The sequence below is a fragment of the Talpa europaea genome (assembly GCF_964194135.1).
Source record: "Talpa europaea genome assembly, chromosome: 15".
Classification (NCBI taxonomy): domain Eukaryota; kingdom Metazoa; phylum Chordata; class Mammalia; order Eulipotyphla; family Talpidae; genus Talpa; species Talpa europaea.
This window is the reverse complement of record NC_140083.1, coordinates 27,642,847-27,659,578: the sequence shown is the minus strand read 5'-3', so window position 1 is coordinate 27,659,578 and position 16,732 is coordinate 27,642,847. Positions and strand designations below refer to the sequence as shown.

Sequence of the window (16,732 nt, the reverse complement as noted above, 5' to 3'; positions counted from 1 at the left end):
AAAAAAGTTGGATAACTGTCTTCTGTGAGAGCTGAAGGTTTTTGTTGACACAAAATACTTATGTACAACTAAGGCTTACTGGTTAAATATCTGAGGCATATCTGGCCTTGAACACTTTCCTTATATGCTGGAGCTGTAAACAAGTTTTCTCAGTCATTAAAAAAAATCTTCTCAGCAGCTACGTTAACATGAAACAATGGTCTTGATACAAGAAAAAAAATCAGAAAATCAAAACAAATCCTAGATAAGAGGGCATTTGGATTTGGCAGGATATCCAAAAAAGACAGACTCCACGGATTCTTTCCAGACTTCCATTGACTGTCCATTATGGTCCATTATGTTACTAATATGTGCAATTCCATTACTTGCTGCTTTTTTTTTATTTGGAAAGTTTGCTTATAACTCTGATCAAGGCCCCATTTTCATCTTTTAGCCTCTGGTTGTCTGCTTTTAGGTCTGGTAACATCTATGAAGGGAAAAACAGAAATAAAAGCTTCATTTCAATTAAAAGATAAATTACTCTTAATAAACGTTATATTTTCACCACAAGACACATGAACAAGCTTTGTCAGTTATCTATATTACTAGTGAGTAAACATGTATAAGGAAGGAAAAAAATCCTAGTTTGTGAAACTAATTAGTTTAATACATGATGAACGAAAGGTTTAATCTTCCAAATTTATCAATTGAAATGTAAAAATCACTTGGTATTATGAGTCACAAGCACACTGTATTAGAACAGCCAAGAAAATGGAGCCCGCTTTTGTTAGGATAGGCTCTTACGGGGAATTCCTTTAAGAGTTTCTATTAGCATTTAAACCAAGGGCTTTTTATTTACATCAGAGCTCAAATCATAACTTTCACTATTATTCCAGTCTATTTAGTAAAGTTTTCAGAGAGTTAAGCTTGTTCTAAATTATTAAAATTCTTAAAGGATCCACCTATAGCACTAAGTTTAAGTGCATAGTAAGATGTCTGATCCTAGAAAGGTGCTCATTAAATGGTAACAAAGCAATTACTATTATTAGAACAGTATAATTTATAAGTCAAAGTAGTAAAAAACCTACCCTTACATCATAAACACAGAGTAAATCAATCTTCTGTTTTACAGACAAATTAAAAGTGAGTGAAACATTGCAAGTTTACTGGATTTTCTACTTATAATGATTTATATTACATATGCTGCCAGATTTGAGAGGAAATGGGATGGTTTATATTTTAGACATTAAAACATACTTTCCAAGGTATTCAGTCCTCTTTCCACAGCTTTCAAAATGTATTATTGAATAGATAAAAGTACAACTTCTACTTGTAAAACTACCCAAAGCAAAATCTTTATGACAAGTTTAATTTTATGTGGAACCAATCAATTCTTACCTGTGTTCAGAATGTATGGGAATAAAATATAGTAATCTGAAGCTTATATATTATGATACTTCTGTAATGGAGAATTAAATAAATATTAACTAAGATGATTCTGACTGAAAATGACATTATTTTGAAAAATGTAATGCATGCTTAATCTTTAGTTTCAACACATATTAATGATGTGTGGAATACATGTATACTGTTTACAACGTTCTTCTAGCAAAGAATTTTAGTCACATTGTTTTTTTTTAAAATAAATTTTATTTTTATATTCCCCATACAATTGCAATCCCCGTCATGTTTTTTTAAGTGCCAAATTTTAAATGTAGAATCAAAAATGTGCATGAGCTTTGCAAAAGTGCTGACAAGTATTTTATTTAAATCCCTAAATTCCTTCCCTAAGTTTATTCTAGTTTATCAATTGCAATATACAATTAGTGTTTTCTAACATTCTGAGAAGCCATGCATAATTAAATAATTATATGATAAGCTCCAGACACAATGGCATTAATTTGTAAAAGTGAGCTCAAGACACGCTTACTAATTCAAAAACACCTGCCTGGCTCTACCAAGAAGAAATGATGAAACTAAATTATAGGTTCACAGACTGCAGTTGACTATAGAACCCTGAGCGCTTGGCTACCACTCTTGTCAAGGCCCTATTCTCAGTCAGCAGTCGCTCATTTAACTCTCTCAGAGTTTGAATTTGCTTTATTTGGTGGTGGTTCTGCAGGAATTGGAACATAAAGAAATAGAAAATAAAAAATAAGAAAATGGAAAAGAACAACAATAATAATGTAAAAAATCAACAATAATAATGTAAGAAAAAATTAAGTCTTAAATATTGCATGACATTTATAAAAGTAAACAGTATAGTCCTAAAATTTCATAACAAAATAACTAAGGAAACAAAATGCAAAAAAAAATTAGTCTTCAAAGACTCTCAATAATAATGTTCTAATAAGAAACTAAGTAGTTCAATAATGAAACACCTTAAATATTGAAATTCTAATTCTATGGGCATAATTTCCTATGTGTCAGTTCATTAACTCATCATGTGAGATAATGGAAGATAATGTAAGATAATGGAATAAGAAGTAATCAATTAACTATGCTTTCATTTTTGCCTGCAAAGAGTTCTCCAACATTCAAAACAAATAGTTAATTTCCACAGGTTAACACAGAGTTTAATAAAAGGAAGCTCCTCTGGTCTACATCTCTAATGTCCTGTATTTCAAAGGAGCAATTTGTATGAGTCCCCCTCTACCATTTATTCTGCAAGAAACAAAATACATACAGACATGAATAAATAATAAATCCCAAATCTTAAAGAGATTACTGTGTAAGTTCTTCTATACCTGAGCAACGAAAATGTTATAAAAATTGATTAACAAAAAGATCTGAATTTTATATCTAACTTAACTTAAAACCTGAATCTAAGAAGAAAGAGGCACAATATATAGACGATTCACTAATTGCATAATAAGCTTTGGAAAGGATGAAAGTGAATGACTATAAAATATGAATTCATTAAAGGCACTATCGCTTACAAATAGCATGGTTTACTCACTTTGAGCTCTTCTTCCATTTCAGATATTCTTCTTTCTAGAGCTCTTCGTTCCTAAATCAATTTCAGGTACCAATATTAGTCACATAATCATTACAGTCTTACGTTTGCTTCTAAATTGTGAAATAGTGACACTTTAGAATAAACATTAAATCAGGAGAAGTGTAGAAAAAAGATGTGATGTCAGTGATGTGTACAGAGCTTTCTGAAATTTGAGAGAAATAAATATGAAGAGAATAATTATTATTACTTTCTATCAGGTTTAAAGTTTTGACTTTCTTGTAATGAGATGCTACATAACATGTTCAAACTAATTTTTTATCTCATATGAAAGGATACAGTAAAACCAGTACTTAAGATCAAGGGTTGTATAGAAAAGAGGAAAAAAAAAAAAAAAACCAACTCACACAAAGATGCAATTATTCTACAGTGACAGAAGCAGAATAGCAAGAAGCAAACATGCCTAAAATATGTATACTTTTAAATTTCAAAAGGATCTTAGAGAAGTTCATCTCTTCTACTCTTTTTTTTTTTTTTTGGCCAGCCAGCCATCTACTCAAAATCTTTACTAGAAGTTATTTATCCAATTGACTTTACTGTTTTATACTTAGTTGATACTGTGTGTAGCATTAATGCAGTGAATCTAATGAAGAAGCAACTGCAGCATTTATTTTAAACGATCTTGTTTCAGAGTGACAGGCAAAGGCAACATACATTATTGCAGTGTACTGTTTTGTTCTCCCTGAAATAATAAGCATTCTATGGTGTTATGCAAAAAGCAAGCAGCAGTAATTAATGTGCTGTAAAACTTTGGTTAGGTCATACCGCCCAGAAGATACTGACTCTTGCCGGTCACCTTTCAGATACAAATCATTTAAATTTAGTTTAATCACACTGAAACTATTTCCATGACATTCTTTCCCAGATTAATTATTAATGTTGATATTTAGTAGAGCAGTACATTTATTGTAAATATTAATGTTTTTAGAGTTGTGATTTTAAAAAAAAGATGGCATCCTACTCAGACTTGAAATACCACATACTTTTTTTATTGATTAAACAATATTTAAACAATATTCAAACAATTATTAAACCAAACACTATTAAATAGACAAAAATGTTATTTTCCATAAACAGAACTTTCCCCCAGTTAATATTGCCAAGACAAATTCATAAAAACCACTATATTTCTCAAAATACACATATAGTGTCATATTTGATCCTAACTTGGTAAAATATTTGAAATAGTGTATTTCCTCCACCTGAGAGGTAACCTCCCCACCAGTCTTAATTTTATTAGGTACCATCAAGATTTTAATTAATGTTAAAGCAAAACAGAACACTGTACCAAATTGCTTGATCTTATCCCCCAATGAAATTGACCACTGTGAAGTTGTAATTTACTATCTTTGATAACCTTATTAACATTAAAAAACATGGGCAAGAGAAAATCATGTAAACGGCTTAGCCCAGTGCCTCAATGGTACGTAAGAGTGTTGAATAAATGTTAGCAGTTATTAATATACAATGACTACTATAATATGTGTTAAATTGAGATGAGTTAGCTACTTTGTAATTTGTATTTGAACAGGCAGAAAAAAGAGAAAGTCAGGTGAGAATATCAGAATACCAACATGTGAGGATCGGGTATGTATAAGCCTAGATTAAAAAAAAAAAAAGAATAGAAATCAAAGTAACAAGTCCTCTATATATATAGGATAATGGATGATTTTATTCCTCTTTTGCTAAAATTTCATTAATAAGCTATACTACTTTAACAAGAAGTATTATTCTTTAAAAAGTGTCATTTTTAAAATAATTATTGTTTTGATTAAGTATATTGTTATCTTATGTCTTTCATTCAAGCATTCGCATGGGTAACAGAGAAATGATATTTTAATTATTTCTGCATATCTTTGACATAAAATTTAATACAGATTTACTCTTTAATCTAGAGACCAGAGCTACCAAAATATCATTTGTTCTCTGGTTGAAACCTTGCAAGTCTAGCTAGCCACCCCACTCATTTGTACTGCACACAGTATTGCAGCACTTTTCTTTTAACTTTGGATCATCTACACTCTCAACTGCTCAGACTAAAATTATGAAGTAATTCCTGTGGCAACTGCCAGACTCCTGAGTAGCAGTAATAACACGTTAATATATCACAGCCAATAAAAATATGACAGAAATAAGTAAAGTGGCAAAGAATTTTTATCAATTTTTTTGTTTAAAATATTCTATTTGAAAAGCAAATTTAAAGTATCATTAAATTAACTTTAATGAAAGTTTGATGCACAATTCTCTTTAAAACCTTATTTCAAGAATGAAAACATTTTTATTTCACCAGGACTTAAACTAAGTGTATATAAGATTAAAATGTTTAAGGGGACCTCCTGGATGGCACAAGGGGTTAAGACGCGGCACTATGAAGCTATCCGCAGCCACTGCAGCAAGAACTCGATCCCGGGCCAGGGAGGTGATCCACATGGTACAGCAGATCTCTCCTGATTTGCCCCCTGCTCCCCTCAGCAGTGTGTTTCAGTCAGACTGCCTGTTCTGCTCCTCACTCTGTCTCTGGTGAATCATCTCACCCCCCACACCTCTGGCATGTACCCCAGTTCTTGTATGCATAAATAAATAAATCTTAAAAAAAAATGTTTTAAGTAGGGTCTCACTGGTGGCGTAGGGGTTAAGTCTTAGTGCTATCACCAATAGGGCCTAAGATTGATCCTTGGCCAGGAGCTAACCCACATGGCTCAGCAGACAGTTCCCATTTTGCCCACTGCTCCCCTCAGCAGTGTATTTCAGTAAATCTGCTTCATCTGCTCCCTACTCTTTCTCTGGGGAATCTGCTTAAGTATATCACCACAGGAAGTCAAAGAGAGGGATAAATGGCATAAAAAAAATATTAGATTCACTGCCACAATATGTACATTTCAGAATCAAGGCAAGATGTTTTTTTTGAATCCATTAAGAGAGTAATATGGTATATTAAATCTTAAAATGTAATTTCATGCCTAGAATAACCTCATGGAATTCTATAAGGAAGCGAAGTCAGAAAATATCCATAATTAAATCAATAAAAATTAAACTAATTAAAAGTATCATCCATTAAAAAAAACCCAAAGAAAAACCAAAAAATTCCTACACAAAAGGGGAAAGTGATTCCTTATTTAATAAGATGAACACTTACCCTTTTTTCCATTTCCAATAGTGACCTATCAGCATATCTTTCTTGTCTCTGTAATACAGTAAAATACATAAAAAGGATGTAAGTGCAATAGACAAGGTAGGGAGGGTGCAGGACAAGAGGCTATCTCCTCTAGTGGTATTAAAGAAATCGTACTATTCAGGTAGAGTAATATATAGGCTTAAGTAAAGAAAAAGATAAAACAAGATTTATATCAAAATAATAAAAAATTAAAGGAATGCTTAGAAATAGAATTGTCTCCACAGTTCTCGCAGTCTATATATCACTTTCCTTGGGTCTTTATACAACTTAGCTGAGTATTGTGGACCAAAACCAAAACAACCTAGGTTTCCCTCAGATGCTCAAGCTCCACCTTTACTCTATCACCAGGAGTGACTAATCTGAACAGTTAGATCCCAGAACTTTTGCTTGAATGTTTTTATTGCCCAGGTTGAGAGACTATCACGCAGCTAGACCAGTAAACTAACTTTTTTGTCCTCTCTCACAACTCTCTAAGCTATGTGCATGGGCACACACTCTCTTTTCCAACCATCTAGGCTCAAGAATTGGTAAGAAGTTTAATACTGACGGTCATTTAAAAGAAATCCTAGCTTAAATCAATTAGTTAAATTAACTAAAAATAGTTTTTCTTCCTCTGGTGAGTTCAGGTTTTCCATTTTTTCTGGTTCCTATACTATTATGTGGACAACATAAAGTTGATAAAATCCTAAGAATTGGGGAATGGAAAAAAATCAGGTGAAAGGAGTAACAGTAACCTTAAATGTTAAAGGATAAATATACTAAAGTTGAACAAAAAATTTATACCTATCAGTTTTACTCTTACATATTTATATATCCCTAAATTTTATAACATACAGTTTTTCCAACTAAGAAATTAACTTTGAATATTTATTCAATATCTTATACTCTGAATTACTCTCCCCATTAATTCAGTATATTGGGCACGCTACTTAGAATGCCTAGCAAGGCAGAAGCTGTCACATTTTAAAATTCAGCAGAGTGTTTCTGTAGCCATGACGGAGAGAACGAGAAATTGGTGCAAGACCCAAGTCAGCTTGCTATACATTGTCCAGTGTCCTACAAAATGGTCAACAACAGAACCATGGCCACTAACAGGATTGCCATTCCAGTGTACTAAGGATAAGCTAGCAAGTTTTAACTTGTGAGACTTTCCAAGTTTTTATAACATCTCATGATGAATTCTTATTCTGCCTTACTTCTCTGTCTTTATAAAAACCTTCATCAACTGATGGAATCTGAAGCACCTTCATAACCTCATAAGGTTAGCCTGATCTCTGGAACATTAGCACAGCCTCCACTGTGTATAAACAATTGCTTCACAACATATTAGTGAAGCAAAGGGACCTGACAGCAAGTATGAGTTTAATCTAGACAATTAACTTTAAAAAATTATGTAAATAATGTGTAAAAGAATGACCAAAGAAAGTATGCTGTATCATTTATAGAAATGAGATGCCATTTTAGATCAATGCTTTCAAATGGACTGTGAGAGTTGTACTTAAGAATTGTGTTTAGCCTATAGTCTCATGTTAAATAAGTTACAGCATTACAAATATAACTGATTATTTCAAATTCATTCCATTTCCATTTCTACATACTTAATTATATCATGCTAACTTAGCAATGCAGAATTCCAGCTTTAAATTAGGCTCTAGAGTCATATTGTCATGCCTGATTAGTCCCTAGAGACTTTAACTTAAAAATAGACCCTGTAAAAATCTCAAAGATGCACAACAGATAGTATTGCTCAAGATTCTTTGACCACAAAGCTTTTTTTTTTTTTTTTTTTTAAATGGACAGGAGAAAGAGGTAAAGTGACTATTACTGTGTTCTACAACTCTTCCATGGATAAAGAGTTTGGGAAAGAATTCCTAGATCATACACACCCTAGATCATATGTACAAGTTTCAGTTCTGCTTGGCTGTCCCAATTTTCTTGTGTAAAATTGTCTCTTTTAGGCTGGAGCACAGAAGGAAGGTAAAAGGAGTTATGACTAAAATTATCTTCTAGAATGACTATAAAAATATTTTTTGAACAAGAAATATTCATAATGAATAAAATTATTACAAAGAAATTTTAATAGCTTTAAGAAGATTTTGGACATGTCCTTTTAATGACTTTGTATATCTGGTATACTGGAAACAAGTATTTAAATCTTTCATGTACCACAGCATAAATATTAAAAAGTTTAAAACTATTTTGACTTTCTATTATAAGGCAGTACTTTTGTATTTTTCATTTACCCTAGAAAAAAGTAAATGAAGTCATGGGAAAGCTGTACAATTTTGTTTCTTTCTTATTTTTAAATAAGCCATTGTAAGTTACCATACTTATGTTTAGATCTAGTATGAGCAAACATTTTGATAATTTTTTTATAGAGGATAAATTACAATCATTACCTTCATAATAACAAAGAGAAAGGTACAAACCTGGGTGGCCTTTTCTAATTGCAATTTAAGATCTGTCAGTTCCATATTTGTATCATGTAGCTGTGCTTTCAGCTTTTCATTTTCTGTTAGTATTTGTTCATAAAGCTATAAAAATTAGAGTAGAAAACAAATTATTTTTTGTTCTCCTAAAACCTTAAAGATTTCCCACTGGTTATTTTTGCAATATAAAACAGAAAGATTAATGTAACATCCTCTTTAATATAGCTACTGAAGGGTGCATTAAAAACACATTTTAATGCTTTATGGTTACAAGGCAGAAACTTCTGGCTTGAAGGTATGTTTGTTCCACATAAACTCTTAAAGATTAGTTTCAGTATTTAAAACTAAAGATTTCACTGAAAATTTTGACTTTTTAGTTTCTATTAAAATAATTCAGTTACAGGTAAAGAGGAACCACTATCTGCTCATTAACTAGAGCTGTGTCTACGGAGTCACTGTGATCTTTACGTCTGTTATCTTTTCTGCCTATTGTCTCTCTTGAATTCCTTACACTGAGATGGATTTTTCAGTTGCATTTAGATTTGTATTATTTTACTAACATTTAAAGGTAAGTGAAATAATTTTGAATACTTGAATCTAAAATTTTTTCCTTATCTCTACTCTCTTCACTAGAGGTGGCTACAATCATCTCTTATCTAGATTACTCTAATATTTGATTATTCTCCTGCCACCTAATCTGTTTTACATACAACAGTATGAATTAATTTTTCAAAATGACAATTTCATAATTTTCACAGGCCAACCATTCTACTAACTCCTGTATGTTAAAAACTTTTGGTTTCCCAATTTTCTTAGTATAAAGAGATTCTTTAAAATAGTGAAGTGTGTAGGTACTGTGTGCTCTGATCTCATCCTACACATCTATCTACAACCTCACATCACCATCCCCTCTGCTCTGCTAGCCATACTGAATATTTAATTACTTCAATGCATCAGGTAACCTTCTATCACCAAGTCTATGTGCTTGCAGTTCACTACATCTGGAATAATTTTTTCTCTCGGTTTAACCAGTTAATTATTCATCATTAACTGTTCTTTGTGAAAATTCACTTTCTTAGGAAATCCATCCTCCGGCCTCTCATTTACCTTTGCTGCATACTTTCATAAAAGTGTTTCTTCAGGATAACTGTTTCCATTTCTAAATTATACCCTCGTTTGTATGATTGTATGAGAATATCTGTCTCTCCTATTATCTAGAAGAGGCCAAATGAGCAGGGACAATAGCTCTATTTCCATTATCCATCAAGAAACTCACTACTCAGCACAGGGGCATGTTCAGTTTTTCACTGAATGAATGAATATACCTTATTCATAATGTAAGCAGACTCCCACACCCACCTTCCTTATCTTGCTGATCTGGCTTGTAAGAAAGTGGGTAATTCAAGTTGTGACAGAAATCTGGGGACATGCACAAATATTACAAGCCTCCTTTTTCTCTTACAAACTTCATCAAGTTTATTCCAAGCTCACAACATGAAGAATCATGGTAGAATCCTAGATTGTTGTGTTTCCAAGATTTCTTTATTATTTCTACTCTTTATAATAGCACTTGGGCTACCACAAGATTTTCAGTTACCTAGAAAAACTATACTCTCTTAAGAAAAAAAAGTCATGTTCTTTGCTTGGCTGCTTCCTATTAACAAATACAGTGTGTGTGTGTATACCCCACACTATTGAAGACCCCTTTTAAGCTCAATCACAGAACTGGTCTTAGACATTTAGTGTAAAATCCTGGATACTTTCCTCTTTCCTTTAAAGCATAAAATAGTAAATATAAAAAGTTACTTAATATTTTACTTAACCATTAATTGCTAAATTGCCAAATAAAGTAGGTTATTTCAAGACACTGATTTCATTAGGTTTCTATGAATATCCAAATAGAAATATCTCAACACAAAAGGTTATCATAAATTAAATATAATTAAATAAACCAAGTACCTTTTTAAAGTCAGTTGAGTCATCCTTTTCTAGCCTGCTACTGTAAGGTTTTCTTTCTTCTAAATAACTGTATGATCCAGAGCGACCCAGCAAGGAATCATACCAATCACCAGTTGATGTGGAAGTGGTTTCATATCTTTAAAAGACAAACTTCAGTCAAAATCTTTATTATATGCATTTATAACTTACATTAACATGCATCCTAGGATATATTAATTTTATATTTTAAAACTATAGGTTAATATACTCTATCATCTGTTATCGAATCAACTTTTGTGATACATAATAAATGGGGAATTATTTCTTCCCTTACTGCAATAGTTTAATTAAATTCAGAAAAGGGAAATTTGCAAAATTTTGCTCTTCCTTCTACATTTGTAGTAGAGGCTGTATGATCATTTTAAAATATTTACTTTTCACTTGTTTTTTTCTCGTAAGTGAACCAATCACCAACCTTTTCTCCCCCCATATTAGTTTCAGAAACTTTATTAGTGTCCAGTATTATTTCTAAGTGTTTTGCTTGCTTAAATCGTCTGCTATGTAAATGTCTGATATTTGTCTTTATTATTCTGACTTGTTTTACTACACAATTACTTTGAACTCTTTCCATTTTTTTGTGTATAGCAGTATTTCATCTTTCTATGTGTCTGAATATTCCACTGTGTGGACAGACCACACTTTTTGATAAAATCCCTTATGCGTGGGCACTTAGGTTGTTCCCATGTCTTAGTTATTATAAAAAATGCTGCAATAAACATTATATAGCATGCAATTTCTTGAGTTGATACTCTCATGTTCTTTGGACTCTTGGATGCCCAACAGTGGGAATGGCTGGGTTGTATGGTATTTTCATTTTTATTTTCTTAAGGTAAGTTCAGGTTGTTTTCCAAAATGGCTGCCCAACTTATATTCCCATCAACAGTGTAATAGGGTTTCTCTTTCTCTGCATCCTCTCCAGCACTTGTTGGGGATCTTTTAAATATGTGTCATTCTCATGGGTGTAAGTTATCTCGATGTGGTTTTGACCTTAATGTGATGATGAACAGTTTTTCGTGTGTTTTTACTGGTCTTCTAGTCCTCTTTATGAACTAGCTGTTCAGCACTGCTGCCCATTTATTAATTGGGTTGTTTTCATTGTGTACACTTTTAATATCTGTTAGATAGTAGTAGGTTGTGTAATGTGTAAATATTTTCTCCCTTTCAGTAGGATGTCTTTTTAATCTAATTACATTTTCTTCTGCTATGTAAATAAAGGCTTTTTAATTTGAGGGCATTCCATCTGTTTATTTTTGTTTTACTTCCCTTATTGTAGGAGTCAAGTTTTCAAAAACATCTTTATCATTTATATCATGAAATGTCATCACCAATGTTTTCTTCTATAATTTCATTGTTGCAAGTCTTATACCTAAGTTTTTGATCTATTTAAAATTTGTCTGCATGGAGTTAGAAGAGTGATCCAACTTCATTCTTTTACATGTTGCTGTCTAGTTTTCCCAGCACCATTTATTAGAAAGACTCTCCTTTCCCTATTATAAAGCCATGGCTCCTTTTCATGAATAAAGTTTGATATATATGTGGATCTATATTTCTGGGCTTTTGATTCTATTCCATCGATTCATGTGTCTACTTTTTTTAACGATTTATTTATGTTTACAAGAACTGAGGTGTAAGCCAGAGGTGGGGGCAGTGTGAGGATTCACCAGAGAGAGTGGGGTGCAGAACAGGCAGATGTACTGAAATTACACTGCTGAGGGGAGCAGCGGGCAAGACAGGAGAGGTCTACCTGGCCGGCCGGGGATAGAACTTGTGCTGCAGTGGCTGTTGATAGCTTTATAGCCTGTCTTTAACCCCTGAGCCACCAGGGAGGCCCTCATGTGTCCTTTTTTATATGTCAATACCATATTGTTTTAAATACTTGCTTAATAGCACAATGTAAAGTCAGTTAACATGATGCCTGTTTCTTTTTTTCAGGACTGCTTGTGCTATTAAAGGTCTTTTAGGAGTTCATGTAAATTTTAGTATTTTTGTTCAATTACTTTAAAGAACATTGTTGTTATTTCGATAGGGATTGTGTTGAGTCTATGTATCATTTTGGTAGAATAGTCATTTTGATTGTACTGATTTTCCCATCCAAGAGCATGGGTTGTCTTTCCATCTCATATCATGATCTAATTCTTTTAATGGCGTCTTGTAGTTTTCATTGTTTAAATACTTCACTTCTTTGGTTAATTCCTAGATATTTAAGTCTTTTTGAAGTGAATGTGAATGGTATTATTTTCTTATTTTTTTTCCTGCTCATGGTTTGCATATAAAAAAGCAAGATTTTTGAATGTTTATTTTACAACCTGCCACTTTGATAGCAAGGTTTAATGGCAAGGGACATTTACTGTTCCCCACAACTGTTTGATGGAGTTTTAAAGTTTTTCTGCATATATTATATCATCTGCAAATAATGGTAATTTCACTTCTTTTCTAACTGGATTCCTCGTATTCTTGTTTCTGATTGCTCCAGCTAAAGCCTGATGCTAAACTAAACATAAGTGGGGATAGCAGGCATCCTTGTTTTGCTCTGTCCTTAAAGGGGAGCTTTCAGTTTTTCACCATTAAGTATTATATTGGCTACAGGTTTGTGAAATAAGGTCTTTATTATGTTGAAGTAGGTTCCTTCTAGTCATGTCTTTAGAATTTTTATCATAATGGATATTGAATCTTAGCAAATTATTTCCTCATATCCACTGATAATGTTTTTATCTTTACTCTTGTTGCTATAATGTATTATAATGACTTACATGTGTTAAAACATCCTTGCTTCATTGAGATAAATCTCACTTGACTATAACATATAATCCTCGTCTTGTATTGCTGAATTCAATTTGCTAGCATTTTTTTTTAAAGATGTATTTATGCATACAAGAACTGGGGTACAGGCCAGAGGTGTAGAGGGTGACAGGATTCATCAGAGACAGAGTGGGGAACAGAACAGATAGACTGACTGAAATACACTGGTGAGGAGAGCAATGGGTGAGACAGGAGAGGTCTGCTGCGCCATATAGGTAGCTCCCTGGCTGGCCAGGCATGGACCTCCTGCTACAGAGGCTGCGGATAGCTTCCTAGTGCAATGCTTGACCCCCTGGGCCACCAGGGAGGCCCCCCAATTTGCTAGCATTTAATTGAAGGTTTTTGCATCATAATTCATTAAGGATACTGATCTTCTATCATGCTAACCTAATGTGCTTGTGGTATTAGGGTAATGTTGGCATTGTATAATTTGTCTTAGGGACAACTTTTTGAAAGAGTCTGAGCCAAGATGTGTTAAGTTCTGATTTAAAGGTTTGATAGAATTCACTTGTAAAGTCATGTGGCCTTGTGTTTTGTTTTCAGAGTGGTTTTTAAAAAAGATTTATTTATTTATGCATACAAGAGCTGGGGTACTGCCAGAGATGCGGGGTGGGGGGTGGTGATGAGAGGATTCACCAGAGACAGAGTGGGGAACAGAACAATGTGGATTGCTCCCTGGCCAGCAGGGGATCGGAACTCCTGCTGCAGGTGTTAATTAAGCCTATTTGATCTAGTACCTCATTCAAGGATATTGTTTCTTACTTATTGTCTTAATCTGTCCATAGTTACAAGTGGAGTATTAAAATTTCCTACTATTAATGTGTTGCTATTAATCTCTTTCTTTAGCTCTATTGTCTCATGTACTCCATCATCTGGTGCATGTATGTTTATATCTTTTTGCTGGACTATACATCTATTTTATCCAATATAAGTATAACTGTTCATGACATTTTTTGATTGCCATTGCTTACAGGATTGTCTTCCAGTCTTTAAGAGTATGACTGTCTTTGTTAATATGGGTTTCCTATAGAGAGATGGTTGACCTTTGTGACTACTGAAATGAAAGTAAAGCCTCTGACAAAAACAAGCTATTAACAGGTAATCTAACTGTCCATAGATTTTTATTATTCAAATCTATCAACTTATAAGACCCAATTGGATCTAGCAACATGTTTTCAGGAAGGACAAAAAGAAAAAGTCAGTAAAAACAGAAGTAAAACGTACCTAGAAATGGAATCCGTCTAGAAAGAAAAAGAAAAACATAGGCATACTAAATTTTTATCCTTTCATTAGATAGCAGAATGATCAAATTTAACATAATATCAATACTGTTTTCACACTACTAAATAAACTGATCTATTTATACCTTTTAACTTTAATGTTGTTTTTAGAAGGAAGTTTTAGAATACAAAGTCACTGTATATTATTACATGCACAATACCATGCAATTTACATTTGGCAATCTATAACTATCTTTTTTGAACTCCTACAAATATCACATTATAATCTTCTTTTAATTAGAAGGAAAAAAACTGAGAAATCAGACACATACTTATTACTTATATCTACTTGGTAGGAGGAAGTATCATATTTACATTAAGAAATATCAAGTTTACTAAGTGACAGTTCAAGCAATTATTTTTCTTATTTTTATTTTAGAGATAGCAGAGCCAAATAAATACCCTAGAGCATTTTAGTTCTTTTGGTACTGTTTAAAGTCTAATTCAAACTAAAAATGCCTTACTAAAGTTTATTTAAATTTCATTTGCAAAACCAATTTTGTACTTGACTCAATTTCTTTTTTGCTTTAAAGATTAATTTTTAGTTATTCTTTAGGTTTTTAACAACTCTAAGTTAAATTTTAATTTTTAAGATATTCATTTTGTAGGTTGCTTGTGAGTAGATGTTTAAAATTCTTATCACAAGAAAAAAATTTCTAACTGTGTGTTGATGGTTGTTAATTAGAATTATTGTGGTGATCATTTGCAACATATACAACTATCTAGTCATTATCTCATATCATATAATGTTATGGGTTTATATCTCAATAAAAAAAGAGTACAAGCAAGATCTTATAAAATAGCTTACTCAAATTCAGGAAAATAACTATGGGGAAAAAGTGTGTACATAACAAAAATATCAGACCTCACTTCTTACTTTGCAGTCTAGTTCACTATTTTAAATTTCAAGAATAAAGAAAAACTCTAAGTATTAATAAATAAATCAAATCTTATTTGTCTACCAAAATGGTGCATTTTTATACTTTTTAAATTACAATAAAAAACCTAAAATTTATAATCTAAGTCACTTCTGAAAGTATAGCTCTATATTAACTATATCCATTATTGAGCAACAGATCGCCAGAATTTTTTCATTCAATAAAATTGAAATTATTCTCATTAAACACCTCCCCACATCCTCATATCTCAGTTCCTGGAAAACACAATTCTTCTTTCTCTAATTATAATTATAAAGTTTGAACACTTTATCTCATATAAGTGAAATCATATACTATGTTTGACTTAGCAGAATGTCCTTGCTTCTTGTGTTTAAAATTCTTTTTCCATAGTAAAAGTACCCTTTATATTTTTCTGATTACAGCACCACAGTTTACATATAAAAATTCCTCTAAAATCCTACATCTGTCTGAATCTCTATTAACTAAGCACTGTTAACCATTCTTGTGAATACATAAAGTATCAATCTATGCAAATACATTTTATTTAACCTATTTCCTACCAATTTTGGGTATTTTTATAGTCTTTTTTACTTTAAGGGTCATGCTGTGATGAATACTTTGCAGATTTATCTTTACATACTTCATTTTTTCCTTGGGAATAAATTCTTAGAAGTGGAATTACTAAACTGGAAGGAAAAACTTTTCTGTGAGGCTTCAGATTTACACTGCTTATTGAAACTCCAAAAAACGGTAAACTTATTATAGTGGCAAAATCTTACAGGAAAATGCCTATTTCAGTACTAGCCATGAAAATCTGGGCATTATTAAACCTTTGCCAATTTCACTTTTGCCTTATTAGGTCTTTGGAGAGTAAAGATTAAGTGAATTTTCAAGCTTATTGGCTATCTATTTTTTTCTTTTGAAAATTTATAAATTTTATACATTCTGTCTACTTTTACTGAGTTTTTATATTGTACAAATATTAATCTTTTAAATGTTATACAAGAAGGCAAACATTATTTACTTTTAACTGAGCACATTAAGACCAATTTTAGTAATAAGGGTGTCATTGCTGCTATATTCTATCTTTGTATGCTTAAATAATCAAATTTGCTTATCTTTTCTCTATGGTTTCTTGCCTTGGTGTTATACTTAAA

General features: G+C 32.2%; 1 protein-coding gene across 4 annotated transcripts in view; it reads right to left on the bottom strand.

Annotated features, from left to right (window-relative positions):
- Nucleotides 1-379: 379 nt before the first annotated feature.
- The window catches only part of PPP1R12A (protein phosphatase 1 regulatory subunit 12A), a gene marked incomplete at its 3' end in the record, with an annotated part of 122,715 nt that continues 106,362 nt past the window's right edge, over nt 380-16,732 (bottom strand). For 2 of the 4 annotated variants that reach the window (XM_084254823.1, XM_084254826.1), the window contains 6 exons: nt 14,621-14,637; nt 10,559-10,694; nt 8,600-8,704; nt 6,132-6,179; nt 2,939-2,989; nt 380-466 (listed from right to left, as the gene is read on the bottom strand). In XM_084254823.1, the coding sequence (XP_084110949.1) occupies nt 380-466; nt 2,939-2,989; nt 6,132-6,179; nt 8,600-8,704; nt 10,559-10,694; nt 14,621-14,637 (444 nt within the window). Of the gene's footprint in view, nt 467-2,938; nt 2,990-3,760; nt 3,792-6,131; nt 6,180-8,599; nt 8,705-10,558; nt 10,695-14,620; nt 14,638-16,732 lie in introns of those variants that run through there. The other 2 variants (XM_084254824.1, XM_084254825.1) reach the window with 2 other exon arrangements.